The 20,953-nt window shown below is 40.3% G+C and overlaps 2 protein-coding genes across 6 annotated transcripts in view; one reads left to right on the top strand and one right to left on the bottom strand.

The window, feature by feature from the left end:
• Window positions 1-20,953, top strand: part of LOC126262551 (retinoic acid receptor RXR) — a 141,296-nt gene that overhangs the window by 33,332 nt on the left and 87,011 nt on the right. For 2 of the 5 annotated variants that reach the window (XM_049959244.1, XM_049959242.1), the window contains exons 1-2: window positions 7,017-7,211; window positions 12,341-12,491. The exons of 1 other annotated variant lie outside the window; for it this stretch is intronic. In XM_049959244.1, the coding sequence (XP_049815201.1) occupies window positions 7,194-7,211; window positions 12,341-12,491 (169 nt within the window). In that variant the 5' untranslated portion in view covers window positions 7,017-7,193. Of the gene's footprint in view, window positions 1-7,016; window positions 7,223-11,475; window positions 12,492-20,953 lie in introns of those variants that run through there. 2 more of the 5 variants (XM_049959243.1, XM_049959245.1) reach the window with 2 other exon arrangements.
• The window catches only part of LOC126262553 (uncharacterized), a 371,380-nt gene continuing 355,079 nt past the window's right edge, over window positions 4,653-20,953 (bottom strand). The window contains exon 2 of the mRNA XM_049959249.1: window positions 4,653-5,524. Within this exon, the coding sequence (XP_049815206.1) occupies window positions 4,715-5,353 (639 nt within the window). The 5' untranslated portion in view covers window positions 5,354-5,524 and the 3' untranslated portion in view covers window positions 4,653-4,714. The remainder of the gene's footprint in view (window positions 5,525-20,953) is intronic.

The raw sequence follows: 20,953 nt of genomic DNA, 5'->3' as shown, positions 1-20,953 counted from the left end.
CAAGTACTTGCCCGGATGGCCATGAAAGTTAGTATACTGCTTTCAGGACTTGGGAATATGTGCTGGCTTCAAATCAAATTCACTTGGTGGATTAATGATGAGGGCCCGTGTGTCAGCCAGCCCATATGTAGTTTTTAGGCAGTTTTCCACATCCGACTAGGTGAAATACTGAGCTGGTACTGACATCCCTCCTCATCCGGTCACCATCTACCAGTAACATTGCTATATTCAGATTAACATGCAGACCCCGTGAAGGCCAGGAAAAATAAGATCTATGCGAGGGAAGTAAAAGACAACTCTAATTTTTTGTTTTCAGTTCTTGCTACTCGTAGTTCTTGTAGCATAGCTAAATATCATATTCAGTGCCACTGTCTTGTGGTTTTGAATATAGTAGTGTGACCCCCATACTTTTATTTCATTTTGTGCCAGTTTCAGTGTAGTAGCTTGTGTTTATGATTTTAAGGCATTTAGTGCAAATCTATGTCTAAAAGTCAACAGTATTAGGATGTGCAAGGAGTGTTCTTGCTGTGTGTGGACAAAGGAGGAGCTGCCTTAGTTCTTGAACAGTTAAAGATGCTGTCGGCCACAGTAAACAGTCTGCAGGCTGATGCATTGGATCTAACAGCAGCCTGCCAAATCCCATTCTATCAACATGCCCATACCATCTTCATCTTTTTTCCGTGATCTCTTGCTTGAGTTTCTCTTTCACTATTTCTGTTACTGTCGCATTCCTTACTCTGCCCATTCTAGTAAGTCCTATTCTGCATCTTTGAAATTTCATCTTGCAAGCCTTTATCCTGCTCACATTCATTTTATTCATTACCCATGTTTCTGATGCTTATGTGAGTTGTGCAGCATAATATACTCAATATAGCATTTGCTTACTTGCTCCAGACCAGTCTTCTTACACTGTGCAGGAAACCATGGGGTTGCCATTCACTTTCAGATGTCTCTATGATTCCTCATACTATCATCTACTATGATCCCAAGGTACTCTAGATTTTCTACTTTTGTTTCTAATACTTACATCTGCCTCTTATTCCCTATTGCCATCATCACATTACACTTATTTCCATTAAATTTCAGTCCACACTGTTTCATCACGTACATTTCACTGTTTTGTACTTCTCTTTTTCAATTTCCCCACACCACTGCTTTCATATTCATGCTGCCCCCCACCCCTCAACCCCTGTCAATATCTCATCAATAATGGTGATGAAAAGTTTAGGGGATAGTGCACTTCCTTGCCTCAGCCCACTTTACTCTTCAAACCAGTCTTTTCTTCTCTCCTCTTACTTTTACACAATTTAGATTTCCTTTATTCTCTCAGTCTGCTTTCAAATTATCGTTTTCTGGAGGGTTTCCTATATCACACTATGATAGGCCTTCTCAATGTCCATGAACACTGTTACTGAATCCTTACCATATTTGTAGCATCTCATGGAGCTGCCTTACACTAAAAATAATATCCACTGTCAAAATTCCTGGTCTAAAGCCATATTGTTCCTCTCTGTTCTTCTCCTACTGTCTTCCATACTCCCTTTCTCAAAATCTTCTCAAATACGTTGGCAGAATGGTATCTGAGAAGATCTTGGAATATTAGTTGGAGGCAACTTTAACATATTCAGTATTGACGAGGATGTGTATGAATTCCTTGCAGGTGACAGTCTTATCTTGCAGAGTAGTTGTGAACACTTGCTCCAAAAATTGCCTTTTAGCAACCAGTTTGACAACTGACAAGCAAAGAAAATATTTCAGATCTTGTACCCACAAACAAGTCTGACCTTGAAACTTCCTGGCAGATTAAAACTGTGTGCCGGACTGAGACTCGAACTAGGGACCTTTGCCTTTCGCGGGCAAGTGCTCTACCAACTGAGCTACCCAAGCACGACTCACGCCCCGTCCTCACACTTGCCCGCGAAAGGCAAAGGTCCCGAGTTCAAGTCTCGGTCCGGCACACAGTTTTAATCTGCCAGGAAGTTTCATATCAGCTCACACTCCGCTGCAGAGTGAAAATCTCATTCAAGTCTGACCTTAGTGACAGTCTCATTACAGAGACAGGAATTAACTATCACAATGTCATCGTAGCCATGATGGTTAATATATCTGTCAAAGGCTAGTAGAGTTTGGGTCATGGGGAAAGTTTGAACTTACTGTGAACCACTCTCTGGAGAAGTGTGTGCTGAGCAAGGTGATTAAGGATGGAAAAGACCCACCATGGTTTCATAACAAAACTTGGAAAATGGTGAGAAAACAGGGATTGTTGCACACTTGGTCCAAAAGGAATGCAGAAATGTCAACATATTGAAATTAGTGGGAATTTGTAGATCTGTAAAAAGATTTATATGCAAAGCATACAACAACTTCTGATGTCACAAGATAGTAGAAGATTTTGTCTAGAGCTATGTAAAATTGCTTAACGGGTCAAAGGTTTCTATTCAGTCACTTGTTGACAACTCTGGTATGGCAGTAAAAGGCAGCAAAAGGAAAGTTGAAGTTTTAAATTTCACCTTTAAAAAGTTATTCTTGGAGAAGTATTGTGCAATATCTTAAACCATTGTTTCACTAGCACACTAGCTCCCATCCAAAAGAGACAGAAATAGGCATCCCTGGCATTGAAAAGCAACTGGGGGGGGGGGGGGGGGGGAATAATAATATTAATAATAATAATAATGCCAAGTCCAGATGAAACCACAGTTCGGTTTTATAAAGAGTAATCATTGATGTTTGCCCCATAGTGTGTATTTATCTTTAATCTTCATAATAGACTAATGGAGGGCACATTGTGTCAAAGCAAAACACCGAGAATTCTTTTGCATATAATATGACTTAGATTTTATTGTATAAAGTTGAATCATGACTACTTTGAGGACCAGAAAATCTTGATTAAAGTCTGAACTTATCTATACCGCATTAATATTATCTGACATCTTATTTGTGCAAAGTATTTGTTCCCGCTGGTAAACTCTGAAAATAAATGGAAGAAGCAGACATTATTATGGAAAAGAAACTTTCATCTTATGAACTCGTTTCTCACACTTTAGTCTCTAATCAGAGAAAGGTATAATCAGAAGTAATGTTTAGCCTAGCCATATGAGATTTTCAAACTAAGTGAAATGTGCACTCCACTGTTCACAGAGTTCATATTTCTCAGAGGTTTCATTTGATATTTTAATTACATTTGATGAAATCTGGTACACCTATACTTGATATTATTCACTGTATCAATCCAGCTTTTAATAAAATATGGTAAATATGACACATTTTAATACAATTTTTTGCGAGATATTTAATGAAAAGTCTGTAGCCAAAATATGTACATAGTACAACTCGACATGCTTGCTGCCCTGTCCATTGACAAGGCAGGTAGTGTCTAATGCACTTTTTGTGGCAATCATCTGGAACAGTACAAATTTATACTGAGCTTAAGATAGAAGCTGCCAGTGTAATTTTCCCAAGTACTTACATTTTCTGCATTTTAACTACCAAAGTAGAAAGCTAGACCAAAAATGAGGAATTTTACTGATAAGCGATCTTTTTTATGGTGATGTTTAGTACAAAATATTACTAGCTCGGACTGGCAATTTCATAATATGATACGCCGATTTTCAGGATGAAACACAACATTCCTCAATTGACTAGCCCCCTGGCACAGTTCTACATGATTTCTGTTATATTCACATGATTAACAGGTTGATTGCTGCATGCTCTAGTGATGTATGTTTCACCACTAGGCCAGGTGCGCAGTGTTATTTGTGAGGCTCTGCTGTGGCCACTGGCACTCACAAGGGAGTCAATGTGTTAAGGATAAACATTTTAAAAATGTCCTAATCAGATGTTAATGTGAAATTTAATGGCTTAGCTGTGTGAATTTTGATTTTCAGTAATGGGGAGTAGCATTGAATTGTTGGAAATCAAAAGGATTATTGTAATAATTACATCTGTCTACCCCAGAACAGTCATTTATTTTTGTATGACCACCCTAACTTACAGACAAGGTATTTGCTAGTGAGTAGACAGAACCTCTTTGAGGAGGAGGAATAGCTCTGTTGCAGTCAGTATTCACGTGCAGTCCACACTCCTGCATCAGGTTTATTTAAATCTGAGTGCAGCAACAGATTACATTCCTTCCACTGAGCTAGGTGACACAGAAGTTGGCACATTAGAATCATTTTTGAGCAGTGGTTCAAATCCATAACCAGCTATTAAGATTTGGGTTTCATTTTAATCACAGCCTTTTTCCTACCTTATATGGGTTAGTGCTCCATCCTTGCTATCTTGTCACATATGGAACATTCACTTCTTTAAGGGGGCTCCGGAACGCCCTATACTTGCAATGTTAAAATAACGCTTATAAATTACATCTTTCCTCACAAAGTATTTGAGGTAGGAAGTTGAACTTTTTACAAATTATTTATTGGAATATGGGCTACAACTTAACACAGGGATTTTACAAAATTTTACTTCAGTTATTAAAGATGATTTTTTTTCAATTGTAATGAAAATTCACAACATTTTTTTGCAATTTTTTATTTATATATTCAAAAATATACAGTTTTTTTGGAAAAAGGCTGTGTTAAATTATGCAGAAGGTACTGTGTAACATTTACTGAAAGTTTGAAACAAATATGTTTGGAAGATCCTTAGAAAACATGTAATTAGTATGAGAAAATAAAAGTTTTGGGAATCGAGCGACAAAGATTGGATTAACTTTTTAGTGCATTCCAGGTCCATAGGATGGATTATCTTCATCCTCTGCAAACCCCTCCTCCAGCTTCCTTTTGTTCCTCCTCCTGTTTACTCTTGCTTGTATTTCTAGACTCTCTACAGCCCTGTCTGCAGCCCGAAGGCGTTCCTTGTCTAAAGCAAGCATTGCTCGTACCATGTTAGAACCTATCTTCATTCCCATATTTCTAAATACCTTGCACCTTACAATGTTGCCATCATTGAAAGTCGTAACAGCATCATACACACCAAAGTGAAGTGTTTCTATTCCAACAAATACAGTCTTGGGGATTCTCGACCATATAACACTATTTACACTTTCATTGAGGTTTTGAGTTTTTCCGTGAATACACTTTTTCAACAGTTCAGGTGCTGCTAAGTCTCCGAAAATAGGTTTTATCACCTCCATTATTGCATGAGGCAGACTATGCTTATGAGTGTACACTTCACCAGTTAGCAATCCTTTGTTATATTTACACCAACTGTCTTCTTCTTTGGGACACAAGCTATGTTGGGGATTTTCATCGTCTTTATTGTTTACAGTAATAACACATACCTTTGGCTTTCCAACATTTCTCCTTTTCTTAAAAGCCTTCAGAGGATTTCTAATAACTTTACTTTTACTCATTTTTATACTTCAACAAAACAGAGACTCAAGAAACAGAATTAATTACGAATATTTTCGAGATAACGACAGAGTAAATAAACATGAAACAATCGACAATCACACCAGCGATATATATTGAACCATCACAGGTTAGCCACAACACATACTTTATCTCACATCACTAAAATGTACCTGATGAACACGGACGTTAATAATAACACCATTTGACAGCAGTTTAACAGCGCCACAGTGGGTCACGCCCATGTAGAACACATTTCAAAAAAAAAAAATTGAAAATATTTGTAGTCTTCGGAATTGAATAAATTATATATCTATTAAAAGGTAATAGTCTGCAGATTCAGACAACGCAAAAAAGTAAAAATTGAACTTTTCATGATTTTGAGCCTTTCCGGAGCCCCTTAAGTTAATAGTTCCTTAGTTTTAATTTTGCACTTAAACCTGTTTTAGTGTTAAGAGATATATCCTAAAACATCATAAAAGCTATGAAACTCTAAATGAATATGTAGCATTTTTAATGAGGAGCAGATGTGTCACATTTCTCATACACTTCTTTCCCACATTTCTTGTATACATATTTTGCAAGGGGTATTGCGTATGGAGAGTAACACACTGCAGAATTTCCTGGACACTTCTAGTACTATTACCTCTACATTAAAATTTTATACATAAAAGACTTTAAAATATCCAGTTTTTATGTCCAAATTATTTATCAAGTGAATGTTTTACGTAAATGAAAAAGAACAGGTATAGAAACATTTTGCAAATCAAAGTGATTCATACACCTGAAATAGAACATATTAAACACTTCTGCCCAACAAACTTGGGCCCTGAGAAAGAACGCCCCTTTAAAATATTGGAAAATCTCCGTTGATTTAGAAAAGGGCAATAATTTATGGAAATCAGCGGCAAAACAAAAACAGTTGTGAAATTTATATGTCCGACTAGTGTGCCCTCATGGCAAAGTGTTTAAGCCTACAGAATGTTCACTCCAGTTTAATACGAATGTGATTTTCTACCAGAAAGCAGCTTTATTCAATGTGGTTTGACGATGTTACTTCCTGATACCATGAAGTCGCAGTCTTACGGTAAACGGACACAAACAACACAGGCAGCCATTTTTGACGATGGTTGATTTTTGTGTTGATATTCAGTGCCAGTTGCTGTTCAATAGTGTCGTATCTCTATTTTCTGCCCCGATCTGGCGAATCTTCCGCCATCATTCAGCCGTATTTGATAAAAAGACACGTTCCCTGTATACATGATAAGAACTTGTTAGATATTAGTCCTCATTCTCCTGAATCCATGAAATAGTTGAGCATTGCAAAATTGCTTCTTTGATATGTTGTAATTTTGACCGCTGTAGAAGGCGCAGCAGCCATAAACTGGGGAGACAATATTCAGAAACTGGAATAATAGATTGTAGGACATGATGATAAAGTGTATGTTGACCCTTCCCATTTAAAGAAAAAGCTACGCATGTCGTCCCTCGCTACTAGCACCGCACCGCACCGCTCGGCAGCGAGAACTGGCACGGAGGACCATGCGTTCCTTCGACACCCTGTGCAGCGCCGTTCGGTTGTTGTCGGCTGCGGTCGGCTAACGCGCTGTACGCTCCCGGCGAAAAAGTATGTCAGGCCAGTCTATCCTCAGTTCGCAGTGAAGAGCCGGGTGGCGAGGTTGACCTACTGACATCGCTGTGCTGCAGCAGTGAGAGTGCTTTACTTGGCCACCTGCTCCGTGGTGTAAGGTCTATCGTGCGGCTTAGTCTAGCCGTGGCATTGTGCGCGGACCTGTGAAGAGCGCACTTTCGCGTGACCTGACGGCTGCTCTTTTTGAGTCCATGCAGGAATTCATACTTGTATGATGATGGTTGTATAGCTGTCTTTTGGTTCGCTTAAGATTCGCTTAGTGGCACCAGCTCTTAAAGTGTGCTTGGCAGACTGCGCTGTTTTACATTTTTCGGACAGTTACCTGCGCAATTTTGTATCTTTTTTTTTCTGCCTCCCTTGGTGAGACTAACTCTGCGACTTTTCTAGATAGGCATTCTTATAAACGTATCACTAAAATCCGTGAAAGCCAGATACTAATCTGGAGCGCTTACTATTGCTAGAAAATTTGACAACCTGTTTCGTTGGTGTTGCAGCTATATTGCACGGTGACAGCTCTACTGTGGTTATTGTTGGTTCTTCAACCTCGTTTAGAGCATAGGATACAGATCAGTAAACTCGATTGATATTGGTTTTATTGCACCCTTGTTGTGACTTGAATCACGCTGCTACATTGCTTCCTTTCTTAAAACATTTGACAAGCATATGCAGCACGATTCGCATATAAGTGTTAAATTCCGCATCTTTTCATATCTGTGGCGAACCGTAGTATTTCTACTTGCATTTTAGTTAATTTAAGTCATTAGCAGTTCGACGAACAATGACAATTTTGTTGATTTCATTAGTAGGGTTATTAACCCAGTGAAATTTTCACGGCGAGGTATTCGCCCTTCAGAGTAAGATAAGAGTCTGGCTCGCATCAAAGAAAAGATATGTCCCTGTTGCAAATGATAAACTTTCATTGTTTAACAGCGCAAGGGTATAATATAATTTCGTGAGGACGTTACGGATATGAAAGTCAATCGATATTACTGAAAACCGTTTCAGTACACTGTAATGGACGGAGGAATAATCGTAATATTGTGTAGCCTATCTGTTCAGTTTGCGTAGAGGGCTGCGTCTTTCAGAATTGTTTATGTATATTATTGCGTACCACATTCGCGTAAAATAACTATGAAGTTGAGTTTTAACAAACCTTGGGCAGAGATTTCACATCTGATTTTTCGTACGTAGCAGTTGAAACGAAGGAAAAAATGAGTTACGGATTTGATAACAATTTGCTAGCGAGACGTTGCATACATCACTATCTTTAAGTGCACTGATATTTTTCAGTAACCCGTAATTTTTGGTACAAACACTATAACTCAGTCAAATTACATAGCCAAACTTTACGAACATTCGACCTTGCTTTCAGCTGCCTTGCCATGCTACTTTAGCACGTCATAGAGCGATATTTTAGAGCGCCGAAATGTTTAGTGTTTTCACTTGGTAATGTTAATAAAAAGCAACATTTCTATGTGATCCGATATACCATCAACCGAGAAAGCATATAAACCAGCAGGTGTATGTTTACATTTTTAAAGTCACCGTTGCATTTTATGGTGGCAGAAGTGTACACTGCCGTACAGGTGTCGTCTGACGTCACTAACATGGCGGTCGACTGCCAAGTTTCCGCCCCCTTTGCACTTCGCGTGCAATTCTCACGAGGCCACCACGAGGGCTCGCGATTGGAGAAAGGGAAAATGAATCTAGAAATATAAAGGGAACTACGTGACGTATTTTGGTCTTACATGTCGATTTCGCAGCATATTGCTGTCATATTTCGTCTGTTCCAAATCCCTATCATGATATGTGCTAAACACAAAATTTCTATGCGAAGCACACTTTAAGGCTACTAGTCGCAACACTTTCGGATTGACATTGTTCTAGATGTATCTGAAAATTGTCATTGGTAGCGTAACCAATGTAGCTGTCTGCTATTACTTGCAAGGTTGATAGTTTCTTACCTTGTGAAATTTATGACCAGAAGTTTTCAACTTTTGTGAAATTTGCACATTAATGTTAACTTTGTGCATTTTACAATATGTATCAACCACACTCATCCTTAAAAATTAAAGACTGAAATGGCATATTTAAGCAGGTTGCTCCAACACTAAAATTTTCTCATTCGGTAGCTGGTAGCGATGATACTAGGTAACATTTGTCTAGTTTCGAAAAATCCTTAGTTTTCTGTCATGGTATAAAACTTTTGACTCCAGGACGACGACACATTGTAACCAGACTTTCTTACTCTAGCGCTTTGCCTAGAGACAACTCTAAAGCTATTCATCGTGTTAATCTTTACCATATTGCGCTAATAGATGAAATTCAAATCGTGGAGCTCTGAAGTATGGTTATTTGAGACTGATTTTACTACATTCTGTTGAACCCGCCGTCACCTCGTCAAAACCACTTTTCTCCTCCTGCCATCCATGCACGAAGCTTGTGAGGATAGGCAAACTTTAAAATAAAATCCACGGAGACACCATCGACACAACATGTAGGTAGGAACAAGGGATATGGTAGAAGCCTATTGCACAATGTTCTCCAATGGCTTATTTGGATTTAAATTTTTATGGCATGTGTTATGTTCATTTTTAACAAACTTTTCCTTTGACATGTGAACTCAGTGCGGCTTGTCTCCAAATAATTCACTTTATCGGTCAGAAGGTCGTTTTAATTCAGTAGGTTTGTACAATTCGTGGGAGAGAATTACATTTTCCGGTTCAGCCATCATATAGACCTACGCGATTTGAAATATTGCCCAACGTAAGAGAAACCGTCGTAGCATTATGCAGCATTTTTTATGTTTTCTTTTTTACTTAGCCTACGATAGACTGTAGTACATGAAATAATCCAGATGACAAGATCACTATGGAAACATTCAATCTGAGGGACGTCTTTCAGTGCGTTTTACATTTCACTGCCAATACTAGGGCATTACTGAGATTGAAAGTAAGTTCTGTGTGTTGCATAGAAGAAACTACTGAAATGCTTTTTTCTTGTGAATCATTTTACGACAGTCCACGTGATTAAGGTGCACGCGAATTGGTAGACTTAGTTACTCTGCTATTGAAAAAGGGTGGAGCAGCCAAACATTGTGCCATGTCGAACGATTGAGCTAAATTATAATGAATGTATTCACAGTTAAGCGTCAGTTTCCTCATTAAATTGATGTTTCGTTCTTTGGAACCTCTTGTAAAGATTTTTATTCCGTAATTCTAGGAGAACGTAATGCAGCACGTTGATACATGACGCTAAGCCTCTTCAGTCTTAAAGTGGTTTGTTGTCCTCACTTTTCTGTCTCCGGGATCAAATAGAAGACAAAGGTTCTAGCTGAAATGTGCACAGTTTCTCGCCGCTTTTGTGAGTGCTGTTGTGGGACGACCGGAGCGTGGTTCATTTCCCCCGCCATACCTCAAAATAAATTTGTACTCTCCACCATGGGAAAGAAGACACGCTCCTGGAACGCATACCGGATAATAATGGGTGCAGCTTAGTTTCATGTCATCTTCGTAATAGTTCAGAATCGTACAATGAATATTACCTCACAGTAAAGTTCGTATCTGAATGTAACTTTTTTTCTTCGCCTTGATCATCGTTGACAGTAGTATCGTCGTCCAAGTACAAATGCCAAGTATGATGCCTATTACAAATTTCTTGTTAGATGGATTTGATTATAGGACCCTAACTACCTACTCAGCAGTAGTATGCTACGTTCAAAGATTTTTGCTTTTGGATAGTTGTCTACATTGTAGTAAAGTACACACAATCTCAATCACGTTTTCTGGGTCAGAGTCTTGGTATGTGCTTGATGTAGTTACAGAATCCATGTTAGCTATTGGATTTTGTACAAGTGAGTGGTTAAGGGGCTTTGACTGTAGCCAAACTGCCTCCAAGATGTCTTCTGCTCAGACCAGTTGCTTGTACATAAGTCGGCCTTAATGGCTGTAGCAGGTTCGTTCTTGAGCCACATGAGAATATCAGTATTCTTTATAATTTTTATCCGATCATTCGGAGTTCTCGTTCTCATTACCTCTTCAGCAGAGGAAAGAAGCAATCTAAAACATTAAGCACTGATGTTCCATTTCCAAGAGGCTCTAGTGGGCTGCTTGAGTACCGTTTCATTGCATATCGTACAAATGAGTAGGGGAAATCAATTTAGTGTCGTAAGTGACATTCACACTTTTTATGGACTTTTTCACCGTTCCATTTGATCGAGAGCAGTTATCTGCACAAGTATTAGTTAATTTGATAGGATGAAAACGACGTACTTCTGTTTAGACTACAAAAAACTTGTGGTTTGTGGCTGATATATTGCTCATAAACCATGTATTTTTTTAAAAAATACATTACTTCTCAGTAGATTGCAGTTTTTCCGCCAGTTTAAATGACAGTTACCAGCAGCACCTACCTCGCGTATATAGCCGATTTTCCTTAGTCATGGTTACTGTACAAAAATTGTTATATTCCGGAAGAATATGTATCTGAGGGATCGCCTAAGATCACATTTTTAATGCTCGATCGTAGGTGCCTTCCTATGTTTTCAGGAAAAATCTCTTAAGACTTGAGTACACTTATAGAAATGATGCATTAAAAAAATTGTGCCGTGTTCGTTTGCAGTCAGGTTGAAATTTCTGTATACATATGAAATCACAATGACAGTGGCGAAACTTGAAAAGAAGCGTTTGGGGTGTGGAGTTATGAGGGCCCTGAAACGAGTAGACTCATAAGATGAGAAAATAGGTTATCAGCGGAATCGACCAGGTAAGGAATATGTGGAAAACACTGACCATAACTGACGAAATGAAAGGCATCAAGAAATAACTTCCAGGCAGCACACAGGGAGCAAAACCTGTAGGTTAAGACATTAGTATGTATACAAACAACGTAGTCTATTATTGCTTGGACAAGTGCTAGTCTGAGATGAAGTTGGCACAGGACAGGAAGTCGTGAGGGGTCGCCCCAAACCAGGTCAAAAGACAGAGCAAAAAAGTTAGCGCGTGCTGATATTTTGGTCTGTCCCTTTTGAATTAGATCCTTAAAAATCCCCGATTTCATATGCTACGACCTGGCACACTTTAGGACTGCGAAAGACACTCGCATTGAAATTTGTAACAAGGAACGCCAGCCTTTCATTTGCTCCCCACCCCCTTCTTTACCCAGCCAAAACTCTCATATCTGATGAGAATTTCAGTTTGTTTTAATGTTCCTTTCCCATACATGTACGCTAAACAGATGTTAAGCAGTGCAGTGTAAAAAAGAGTAGCAGACAGTTACGTTGGTGTGCTTTTTACGTAAGATGGGGCTCGCTTTGTAAATTGCGTGCGGGGATGCGCAGCGGTCGGGCTCCGTTGGCCGTGGCGCCGTCTTGGAAGGTCACGATACCGGACCAGCAGTCAGGCAGCACGCCACCATGCTCAAGAAGGAAAAGCCTATGATGTCCGTCGCCGCTATCATACAGGGCGCGCAGACGCAGCACTGGACCAGAGGTAAATCCACGCCTACACGCTGTTATCTAATAACATGTTACATCTCCTCAAGCTCATCGAGGGAAGTTTCTCAAGACACTGACACTCATTTGGGAACATTGGGGTTAAAATCGCTGCCTGATCATACAGCTGTAGATTTTATGTGGTTTCCCAAAGTATTAAAGGCCGGGATATTTCATTGTAGATGAGACACATCCTTCTGAATTGGAACTCGTTCTCGTACTTCAGTAACTACGTAGTAAACAGAAAGTAGACCCTAATACGTCTGAATTTCATAAAGTTGTAACACTAATAGTACCTCTAATCAGCGCCGATGCGTATCGTTTGTCTTGTCCCGTCGTTGTGTGCCACCTACTGATTGATTTGTATGCCAAAGCTGTGGTTCACTTTCGTAGGTGTTTGTGTAACAGTCGCATAACCACCTCTAATAGACTCAAGGCAGCCGCTGAGTTTGCGTCGTCTACGCCGGCAGCGGAGCAGGGGCACCATGCGCTGTTTCACATCCCTAAATTTCATGAGACAGTCAGGATATTCGCGTACAATCTGGTGACGAGAAACTAACACCGATATCTCTCGTCGTCTTCCCCGCTAATATTGCTGAGGAACAATTCACCCGCCTTTTAGGAATGGAACTGAATACTATGAGACTAACAGTTGTAATCACACTTTAAGGATGAGTGTAATAAGAGATCCATGCCACCCTCAAAGTTCATTTCTACGTGTTCTATACTGGCATTTTTTTCTTTTTTTTTTTGTTTTTTTTTTTTGTTTTGGGCGTAATTCGCGAACTTCGCGGTATGCGAAGCTACGGCAGAATTGAATAAAAGGTTCTGTCCTTTCGATTTGAAGTTGTAAGAGACACAAAGCGAAGTTAAGAAGCATATATTTTTATCGTTATGTAGTATTACCGATTACAATTAAGAACAATTGACAGAAACGGTGACAACGAATTAAGCTTTCGGGGTAGAGAAGAAACATGTGGTACATGTGTGTGTGTGTGTGTGTGTGTGTGTGTGTGTGTGTGAGAGAGAGAGAGAGAGAGAGAGAGAGAGAGAGAGCGCTGCTGCACACGTGTTTTTTCTTTCGCTCATCAAGCAAATATTGTTTGCTGAATAGCAATTGCTCTTGGTTCATTCGCGGTTGCATGCGATCTCGACACAGCACTTTAAGGACGACATTCCTTTTGAAAGACGCTTATGTAGCGGCTGTTGTGGACAGCTCTAGTATTCTCAGTAGTCAACAGATCATGCAGTATTTTCAGTATTCCGCCCGCGTTAATAGCTGCGGTAACTACTCTATAAAAAGAACTAGATAGTTTTTAGAATGCGGAGTTTTACACGACCTGTTACGTCAGCACTTTTTTCAAAAAAATGGTTCAAATGGCTCTGAGCACTATGGGACTTAACTGCTGAGGTCATTAGTCCCCTAGAACTTAGAACTAGTTAAACCTAACTAACCTAAGGACATCACACACATCCATGCCCGAGGCAGGATTCGAACCTGCGACCGTAGCGGTCTCGCGGTTCCAGACTGCAGCGCCAGAACCGCGCGGCCACTTCGGCCGGCTTCACTTTTTTCACACGACCGTGATATGAGTGCCGCAAAAAAGAATTTTTTTTCACTCATCATGTGCATCGCTTCTTTGGAAAGTTTTGACGTGCGTCTCCAGGTAAGTCATCGATTCGCTTAGTGAACAGGTGGCGCTCGGGCGTATTGGAAAGCCAAAGAGTCCCAAATTACCGGCCCGTTGGTGTAAATTCGAAAGTACAGTCGCTTCTATAATTTTTATTAATTTTCATACTGTATAGATGGCTCCATCGTAATGAACTGTAGCGGTTTTGATATTTATAGAGCGGAAGCAATGCACAAGTAAAAGAAAGGAAATATTAACTTTCACATGGACGAATCCATCATGTCAGCAATGGTAAACAAAGAGCAGGCAGTTGTACTGCCGCTATTCAGCAAAGCAACTTGATCATACTTAACCCACGTGCAAGGTACAGGGCTGTTATAAATGAGTACTGTAATTTTCAGAGCTCTATTTTCCAAAGTATTACATGTACAAATATAATTGATGCATGAATAGAACAGTAAACTCCCTAAGTTTGAATGTTACACTCTACAAATGTTCTATATGTGCACCCCTGGTCACACGACTAATGTCCAAGCGGTAGGCAGGATGTTGGTACATGCAAACACAATCTTTAACGTATCGCCAAAAGAAATTCACAAGGCTTTAGGTTAGGCGATAGGTGGGGGGGTCACGGCAAGAGAACAGCCACATCATTTTCGCCTTCTTGTTTCAAGATGAAATTCTCGGAATCCCCATTCAGCTGTGGGAACAAACAACTGCAACATATCAAGGTAGAAGCTACCCGTCACAGTTTTCTCACAGAAGAAAAACTGCCCTTGTAGAATCATCTAACATTGGACCAGTGAGGTGGAGCAGTGGTTAACACATTGGAATCATTCGGGAGGACGGCGGTTCAAACCAGCGTCCGGCCGTCCAGATTTAGGTTTTCCGTGATTTCCCAAGATCGCTCCAGGCAAATACCAGGGTGGTTTCTTTGAAAGGGCATGGCCGATTTCCTTCCCCATCCTCGACACAATCCGAGCTTGTGTTCCGTATCTAATGACCTCTACGTCGACGAGACGTTAAACATCTTCCTTCTTTCCGTAACTTTGCACAGAAAGCATTAATCTGCGGCGAATATCTCATACATTAATGACTGTTTTCAGTGCCCACGCTCACATTGTGGCGATTAACCGTTCCATACCGGGGAAGTTGCTTCGTTGCTAAATATCAGATTGAAGGGGAAATATTCATCAAGTACTTTCTGCATTATGATGCAAAATGGAAGGCGACGGCGATAATCTTCCGGTTTAAATTGTTGCACACAGGATTGTTTGAAATGTAACAGCCATCGAAAGATATCTCACACAGTTTTCTGCTATATTCCAAGTTCGTGGCTTGGGCGGACGATTGATTATTTTTGGACTGCGTACGAAACTTTCCCTCAGCCTCTCCAAGGTTGCATCTGGCACACTTGGTCGACCTCTACTTTCCGGTATACAGAGACAGTCCAGTGTCCCTAAATCGTTGATTGCAACACACACAATCTTTTCTTGCTGTCAAGGCACTGCACTCGGAACGCCAACTACTGAGTTCAAAGCAAACTGAGTTTACGGTTCTGTTCATGCATCAAATTTTTACATGTAATACGTTGAAAAATATAGAACTTAAGAAACGAATAATTTGTAGTAGTCCTGTAGTAACAGAGTGCGATATTAACTGGCAATGAGACCATTAGTACCAGTTCCTCCTACTCAGATCTCCCAAAATCTTCGGTTTCAGTCAAATGGTTTACTACCTGAGAAGGGTAATAGACATCTGTTAATTTCCTCCTTGATCGTAGAGTATAATAAAAATGAAAGATCATTGAGATTTTTTTTTCTCTCCATACCTGTTTTCACTGAGGAAAATTCACCACAGTCTCAAGTTTTCTGTTGTTGCTCAGACATAAAATAGGGTACAAAGAAACTACTGCGAAGTCGAAAGGCAGCAATACACTGGGTAAAGGAAAGACCACTGGGCCACATGTTACAGTGCTCAATTCATGTAGAAATATTTATTTCAGGGGATCGCCGAAGTGGCAGAGCATCGCATGTAACTGAAATAAAGCACATATCGTTCCGGCTACCATCGGGAGTGGCAGGATAGGACGAAACCAGCATTCAACTGCCTTTTTAGAAGCATGGAGCGCGTTATGTGGGCTGGACTTCAGACTCTAGATCTACGCAGTCTCACACGTCCTTCAAGGAAACAAAACGGCCGTTGATGTATTTGACCAATATGCTATTCGACTAAGGAATTTAGAACGGGCTGCACACTGTAACCTATATGTCCAGTGGGTAAATATCACAAGAGAATGCCACGTAGATCTGGGAAAGTCTCAGGAAGTTTTAAATGGATCAATCCTTTGGCGCGTGCGCGTTCTTAAAAGTTGCGATACCAGTAGATCTGAGAGTGGTTAAGGATCACATGGCTGTTACCGAAAAATTGAGGCGAGATTTGCGACTGAAACGGGATATAACTAGATATAGTGCTGTAAATCTGTTGAAGATATCAGATATTAACTACACTGAACGACGAATCTAGTCAGGTCAGCAGGTCTAAGCGAGTCTTTCCGAAGCGATATAAAGGTAGGACAACCGTGTAAATATAGTATTCGACGGATATTTAGTGGAAGAATTCCAACATATAACTTATCAACGGAAGAGTTCGTTTACGAAACTCCCCGTGCCATTAACGGATGCTGTTTCAGTCTTCGCTCTTTCGAAATAGAACTGACATTAGAACAATATATTGACATATAGCTGCAGTACTCGTCATTTAGTATTCAGCGTCAGAGGCACTACAGTAGAACGCACAAGTAACGCTCTGTGTAATAAAAAATTGAAACCTCTATAAGTCCAGACACTTTGGCTGCTCACACAAGTCAACTTGTAGCAATTTTTCCCTCCTTCCCTACCAGTGCTACACGTACCTTCTAAGTATTATGACGGCAACTTTAGAGAAATTAGGGCCAGTGTTGGTGTGTACCCCGTTCATGAAAGGGAACAAAGAAGTTGATAATTGTAATGTCGGATCTTGTTAGATTTAGAAGTTGCTACTTTTGTCAGTCACTCAAAAGTTTTGTTACTCGAATGTCACTCAAAAATTTCGTTATTCGAATGGGTTCCATTATTTTTGGTTTTAATCCTGTATTTGTCAAGTTTTTAACATTAAACTCAAAGCGTTATTCGAATTCTGCACATGAGGTTTTTAACATTGGTTTCGTGGTTCAGACAAGACAAGTACCTGGGGCCCAAGTCACTTAGTTGGCTCTAGGGTGGTTGTTAGTGAATGAAAGATAACTAGCTGGATGGATTTCTTCTGTCAAGAGGACCACAGGACCGTACCTAATCGAGCCCACAGGCTGATGTGTCTGCACATTTTAAGAATTTTCTTCATTGGCCTGTGTGAGACTAGAGAACAATAATTCTCAGTAGAAATCCCGATTCGGTAATAGTACAATGGAATGTGAAAAATGTGGAGCGAGCCGATAACAGAGAAAGGAACGGTGGCTGCGAAATTAACGATAGTCCACTCGCAGAACAGAGCTTCGGCCGCGACATTGGCACGTCCCTGCAAGCTACGTCAACAACGGGCCGACAAACAGCTGAAGTGGGTTTACGTTACTCCACACCAAAGAAGCTGTGTCGTGAGGGGAAGGTAGCTAAATTCCAGGGAGTGTTTGGCAATGTCTAGTATTAAGACTAAACATTGAAGGATGATCGCATCTAGAATATCTTAGATTCGAGATTTTATGTTAGTGTGACCTGATATTGAAAACTGTATGCAGCATACAGTGAGGCCGTATAATACTTAATATTGTGAGATTTGTATCAGTATTCGTCAGATTAAAACTATAAGGGGTTGCCTTTTGCGGGGTGTAATTATTCCCAACTGAGCCATCCAAACAACTCGCGCTCAATCCTCGGTTTCAGTGTGTCGGCGAAGAGTTAGTAGTATATGTATTTTCCAGGATATTACGTTGGACTAACACTAGAATATAGGATGTGTGAGTAGATTAACTGCAGCCTAACAGTCGTTTCTACAGGAATTATCCATGCTGCTAAACCGAAGATTTCGTCAGCTTAAAATTGCACTGAAGAGAGACTAACAGACCTAGGTCGGCAGGGTCTAGAATGAGTGGACCGGACAAGAATCGGTAAACAGCACCGACGCCAGACACCAAGCAACCTTACCAAAGTTCCCTGCAACACGAATAAATTCCAATAAGTGCAAGCTCAAGTCACTGCCAAGATTATACGAAGGCTGTTCAATAAAGAATGATCATTTTTTTTACAACATACTCAATTTTGATGGTTCTTCTCAAAGTAGTCTCCCATGAATGCGATGCACTTGTCCCAGCGTTTCTGCCAGTCTTCAAATACATGCTCGAAACCATTTTTTGAGAGGTCCTTCAAAATCGTCACCGCAGCCTTCACCACTGCTTCTGATTGATAATGCCTCCCACGAAGGAGTTTCTTCATGTTAGGGAATAGAAATAAGTCACTTGGGGCTAAATCCTGACTATAGGGAGGGTGAGGGATGCACTTCACGTTGATTTTTGGAAGATATTCAGCGACATCATTGACAATATGCGGCCGCGCATTATGGTGCAGCATCCAGCCTGCTTCACGGAAGTGTGGTCTTTCGTGGCTGATATGGACTTGCAATGTTGTCAGGACATCCCTGTAGCATTGTCTATTTACTGATTTGTATGCAGGTACAACATGCTGAAACCATTCCATGAATATCAAAGAATGATATGATCATAACTTTCCCAACACAAGCAACCACTTTTGCTTTTTTGGGGACTGGTGATGCATATTTCCACACTGAGCTTTGCTGTTTGCTCTCAGGATCAAAATGATGTAGCCAGGTTTTTATCAGCAGTGATTACATTTGTAACGTCAACTAACTGCATGCAGACCTGCACGCGAATGTCCTTTTGTTCAGGGATCAACAGTCTTGGAACCCATCGCACACAAACACGTGTCATGTGTAATTTTTCTGTCACCAACGTGTGGGTGGCACCCAGTGAAATGTTCAGTATTTCAGAAAGTGATACTAAGGTAATTCGTCGATCCTCTCACAATGATAGCAGCAGTGTTGGGGTTTTCTTCCGTAAGAGCAGTAACTGGAGCATCGAATCCATTTTCCTTTGAAACTGATTGTCTCCCCTCTTTAAACGACCTTCGAGCTGCGCTGTAGGAGAGAGCAGACTCTCCATTGGCCTCGTGTGTAACATTGTATAGGCCTCAGCTGAATATTTGTTGACACGAAAGCAGAATTTCAAAGCCGCATATTGTTCCTTGCGTGTTACCTCCATTGCAGCGGTAGGCGATACTGAAAATGTCTGACCTTGCCTGTCTCTCACAGGCGGGAACCAGTAGACCCAACAATGAAACTACTACGGCGTGTTTGTTGCACATTAAGCTAACATAATATCATAAGATTAAATTTTAGTGCGAGAATTTATGATCATAAAAAATTCTGATTATTCTTTATTTAACGATCCTCGTAATAAAGATTACGGTCTCCATAGTTAATACAATTTCTTACGGAGCGATACTCCAAATTTAAGTCTTCTAAGAATTAGAAAATTTAAGGCACCACGTGCAGTTCTCTTAAGGAAAATTTCAGAATTAAATAGTTGCACCAAATAACTGCTGGAACGAATGATTAAGCCTACACCGAGCCAATTCCCTCAAATTCCACAGTTCCTGGGCACTTACACAGTCCAAAAAGATCAGAACGGACAACTAAAATTTAGAAAACAAATTTCTGTATAAGCCACTTGAATGAAATAAAAAAGATAACACATGGCCGGAAGCAGAATATGCAGTACATTAGACTCGAGACGGATATGTTGATATGGGCGCACGATAGCAAGGTCTTCAGCGCCAGGAATAAGACACAGTGGAGCCAAGTTCAGAAAGACAAATTGAGAACAGGGTTTATCCAAAATGTTCAAATTAAACATAAGTCATACGGTTTACAACACTAAGCCTGACAACATTCGCGCATCGCGAAAGCCTACTTTCACACAAAGCACCAGGACTAATGTCAGCTGGTAGTTATTTCCCTTAAGGAAACCGAAAATTAATAACAGGCAGGTAGAAGCCGACACTGCAAGCCTGTCCAACAGACGGTGGGTGGCGGCAAAAGGCCTCCTTTCCGCTTGGTTGCTGCACCGATACTCCCATCATCGTACTAGCTCTCATACTTTATTTACGGGTCATCAAGCCAGTCCTCCAGGCCACGCCAGAGGGAGTTGCGCTCGCTGGGCAATGTCTTAGAGCCAAAGATAGTACGATAAGCTGCCACGGCTCAGATATGAATCGTCGTTTAAATTATTTCAGAGTTTTCTGAAAATACGAGTTGTATGGTTTATACTGTCTAGTCTTGGTACGATCAAGAGAGTAGCTACTCTGCGTTAAATTTAATTTTAGAATATATGGAACAGTATTATATCATGAACGTAACTCCTATAATGAATCACTTTTCAAAAAATCTGAATTGAGTCAAAATTTGTTTTCGTGGTCTTCAATATTACTGTTGTGATAAGCCAAGCCGTTCTCTATGGCTGATCTGACATTTTCCAGTTAAGTATTTAAATTTTCCTTTGATTTTATTTTGCAAATATCCCCTTATAATTTTAAGTATTGATTGGAGAAGTCGTAGGAAGCAAACGTACCGCCATCCGAAATTTTGGTTTAGTTGTGTAAGTGCACTGGATGACCAAAAATATTCGAAAATGGAAGGTTTCACTTGGCATGCCTAACGATCGTACCTGGAACTTACTTGATGAGACAAAAACTTTTGCTCATAGGACACATATCTACCGCCC

This window comes from Schistocerca nitens, chromosome 6, assembly GCF_023898315.1.
Source record: "Schistocerca nitens isolate TAMUIC-IGC-003100 chromosome 6, iqSchNite1.1, whole genome shotgun sequence".
NCBI lineage: Eukaryota > Metazoa > Arthropoda > Insecta > Orthoptera > Acrididae > Schistocerca > Schistocerca nitens.
This window is presented reverse-complemented; position numbering and strand designations above follow the sequence as displayed.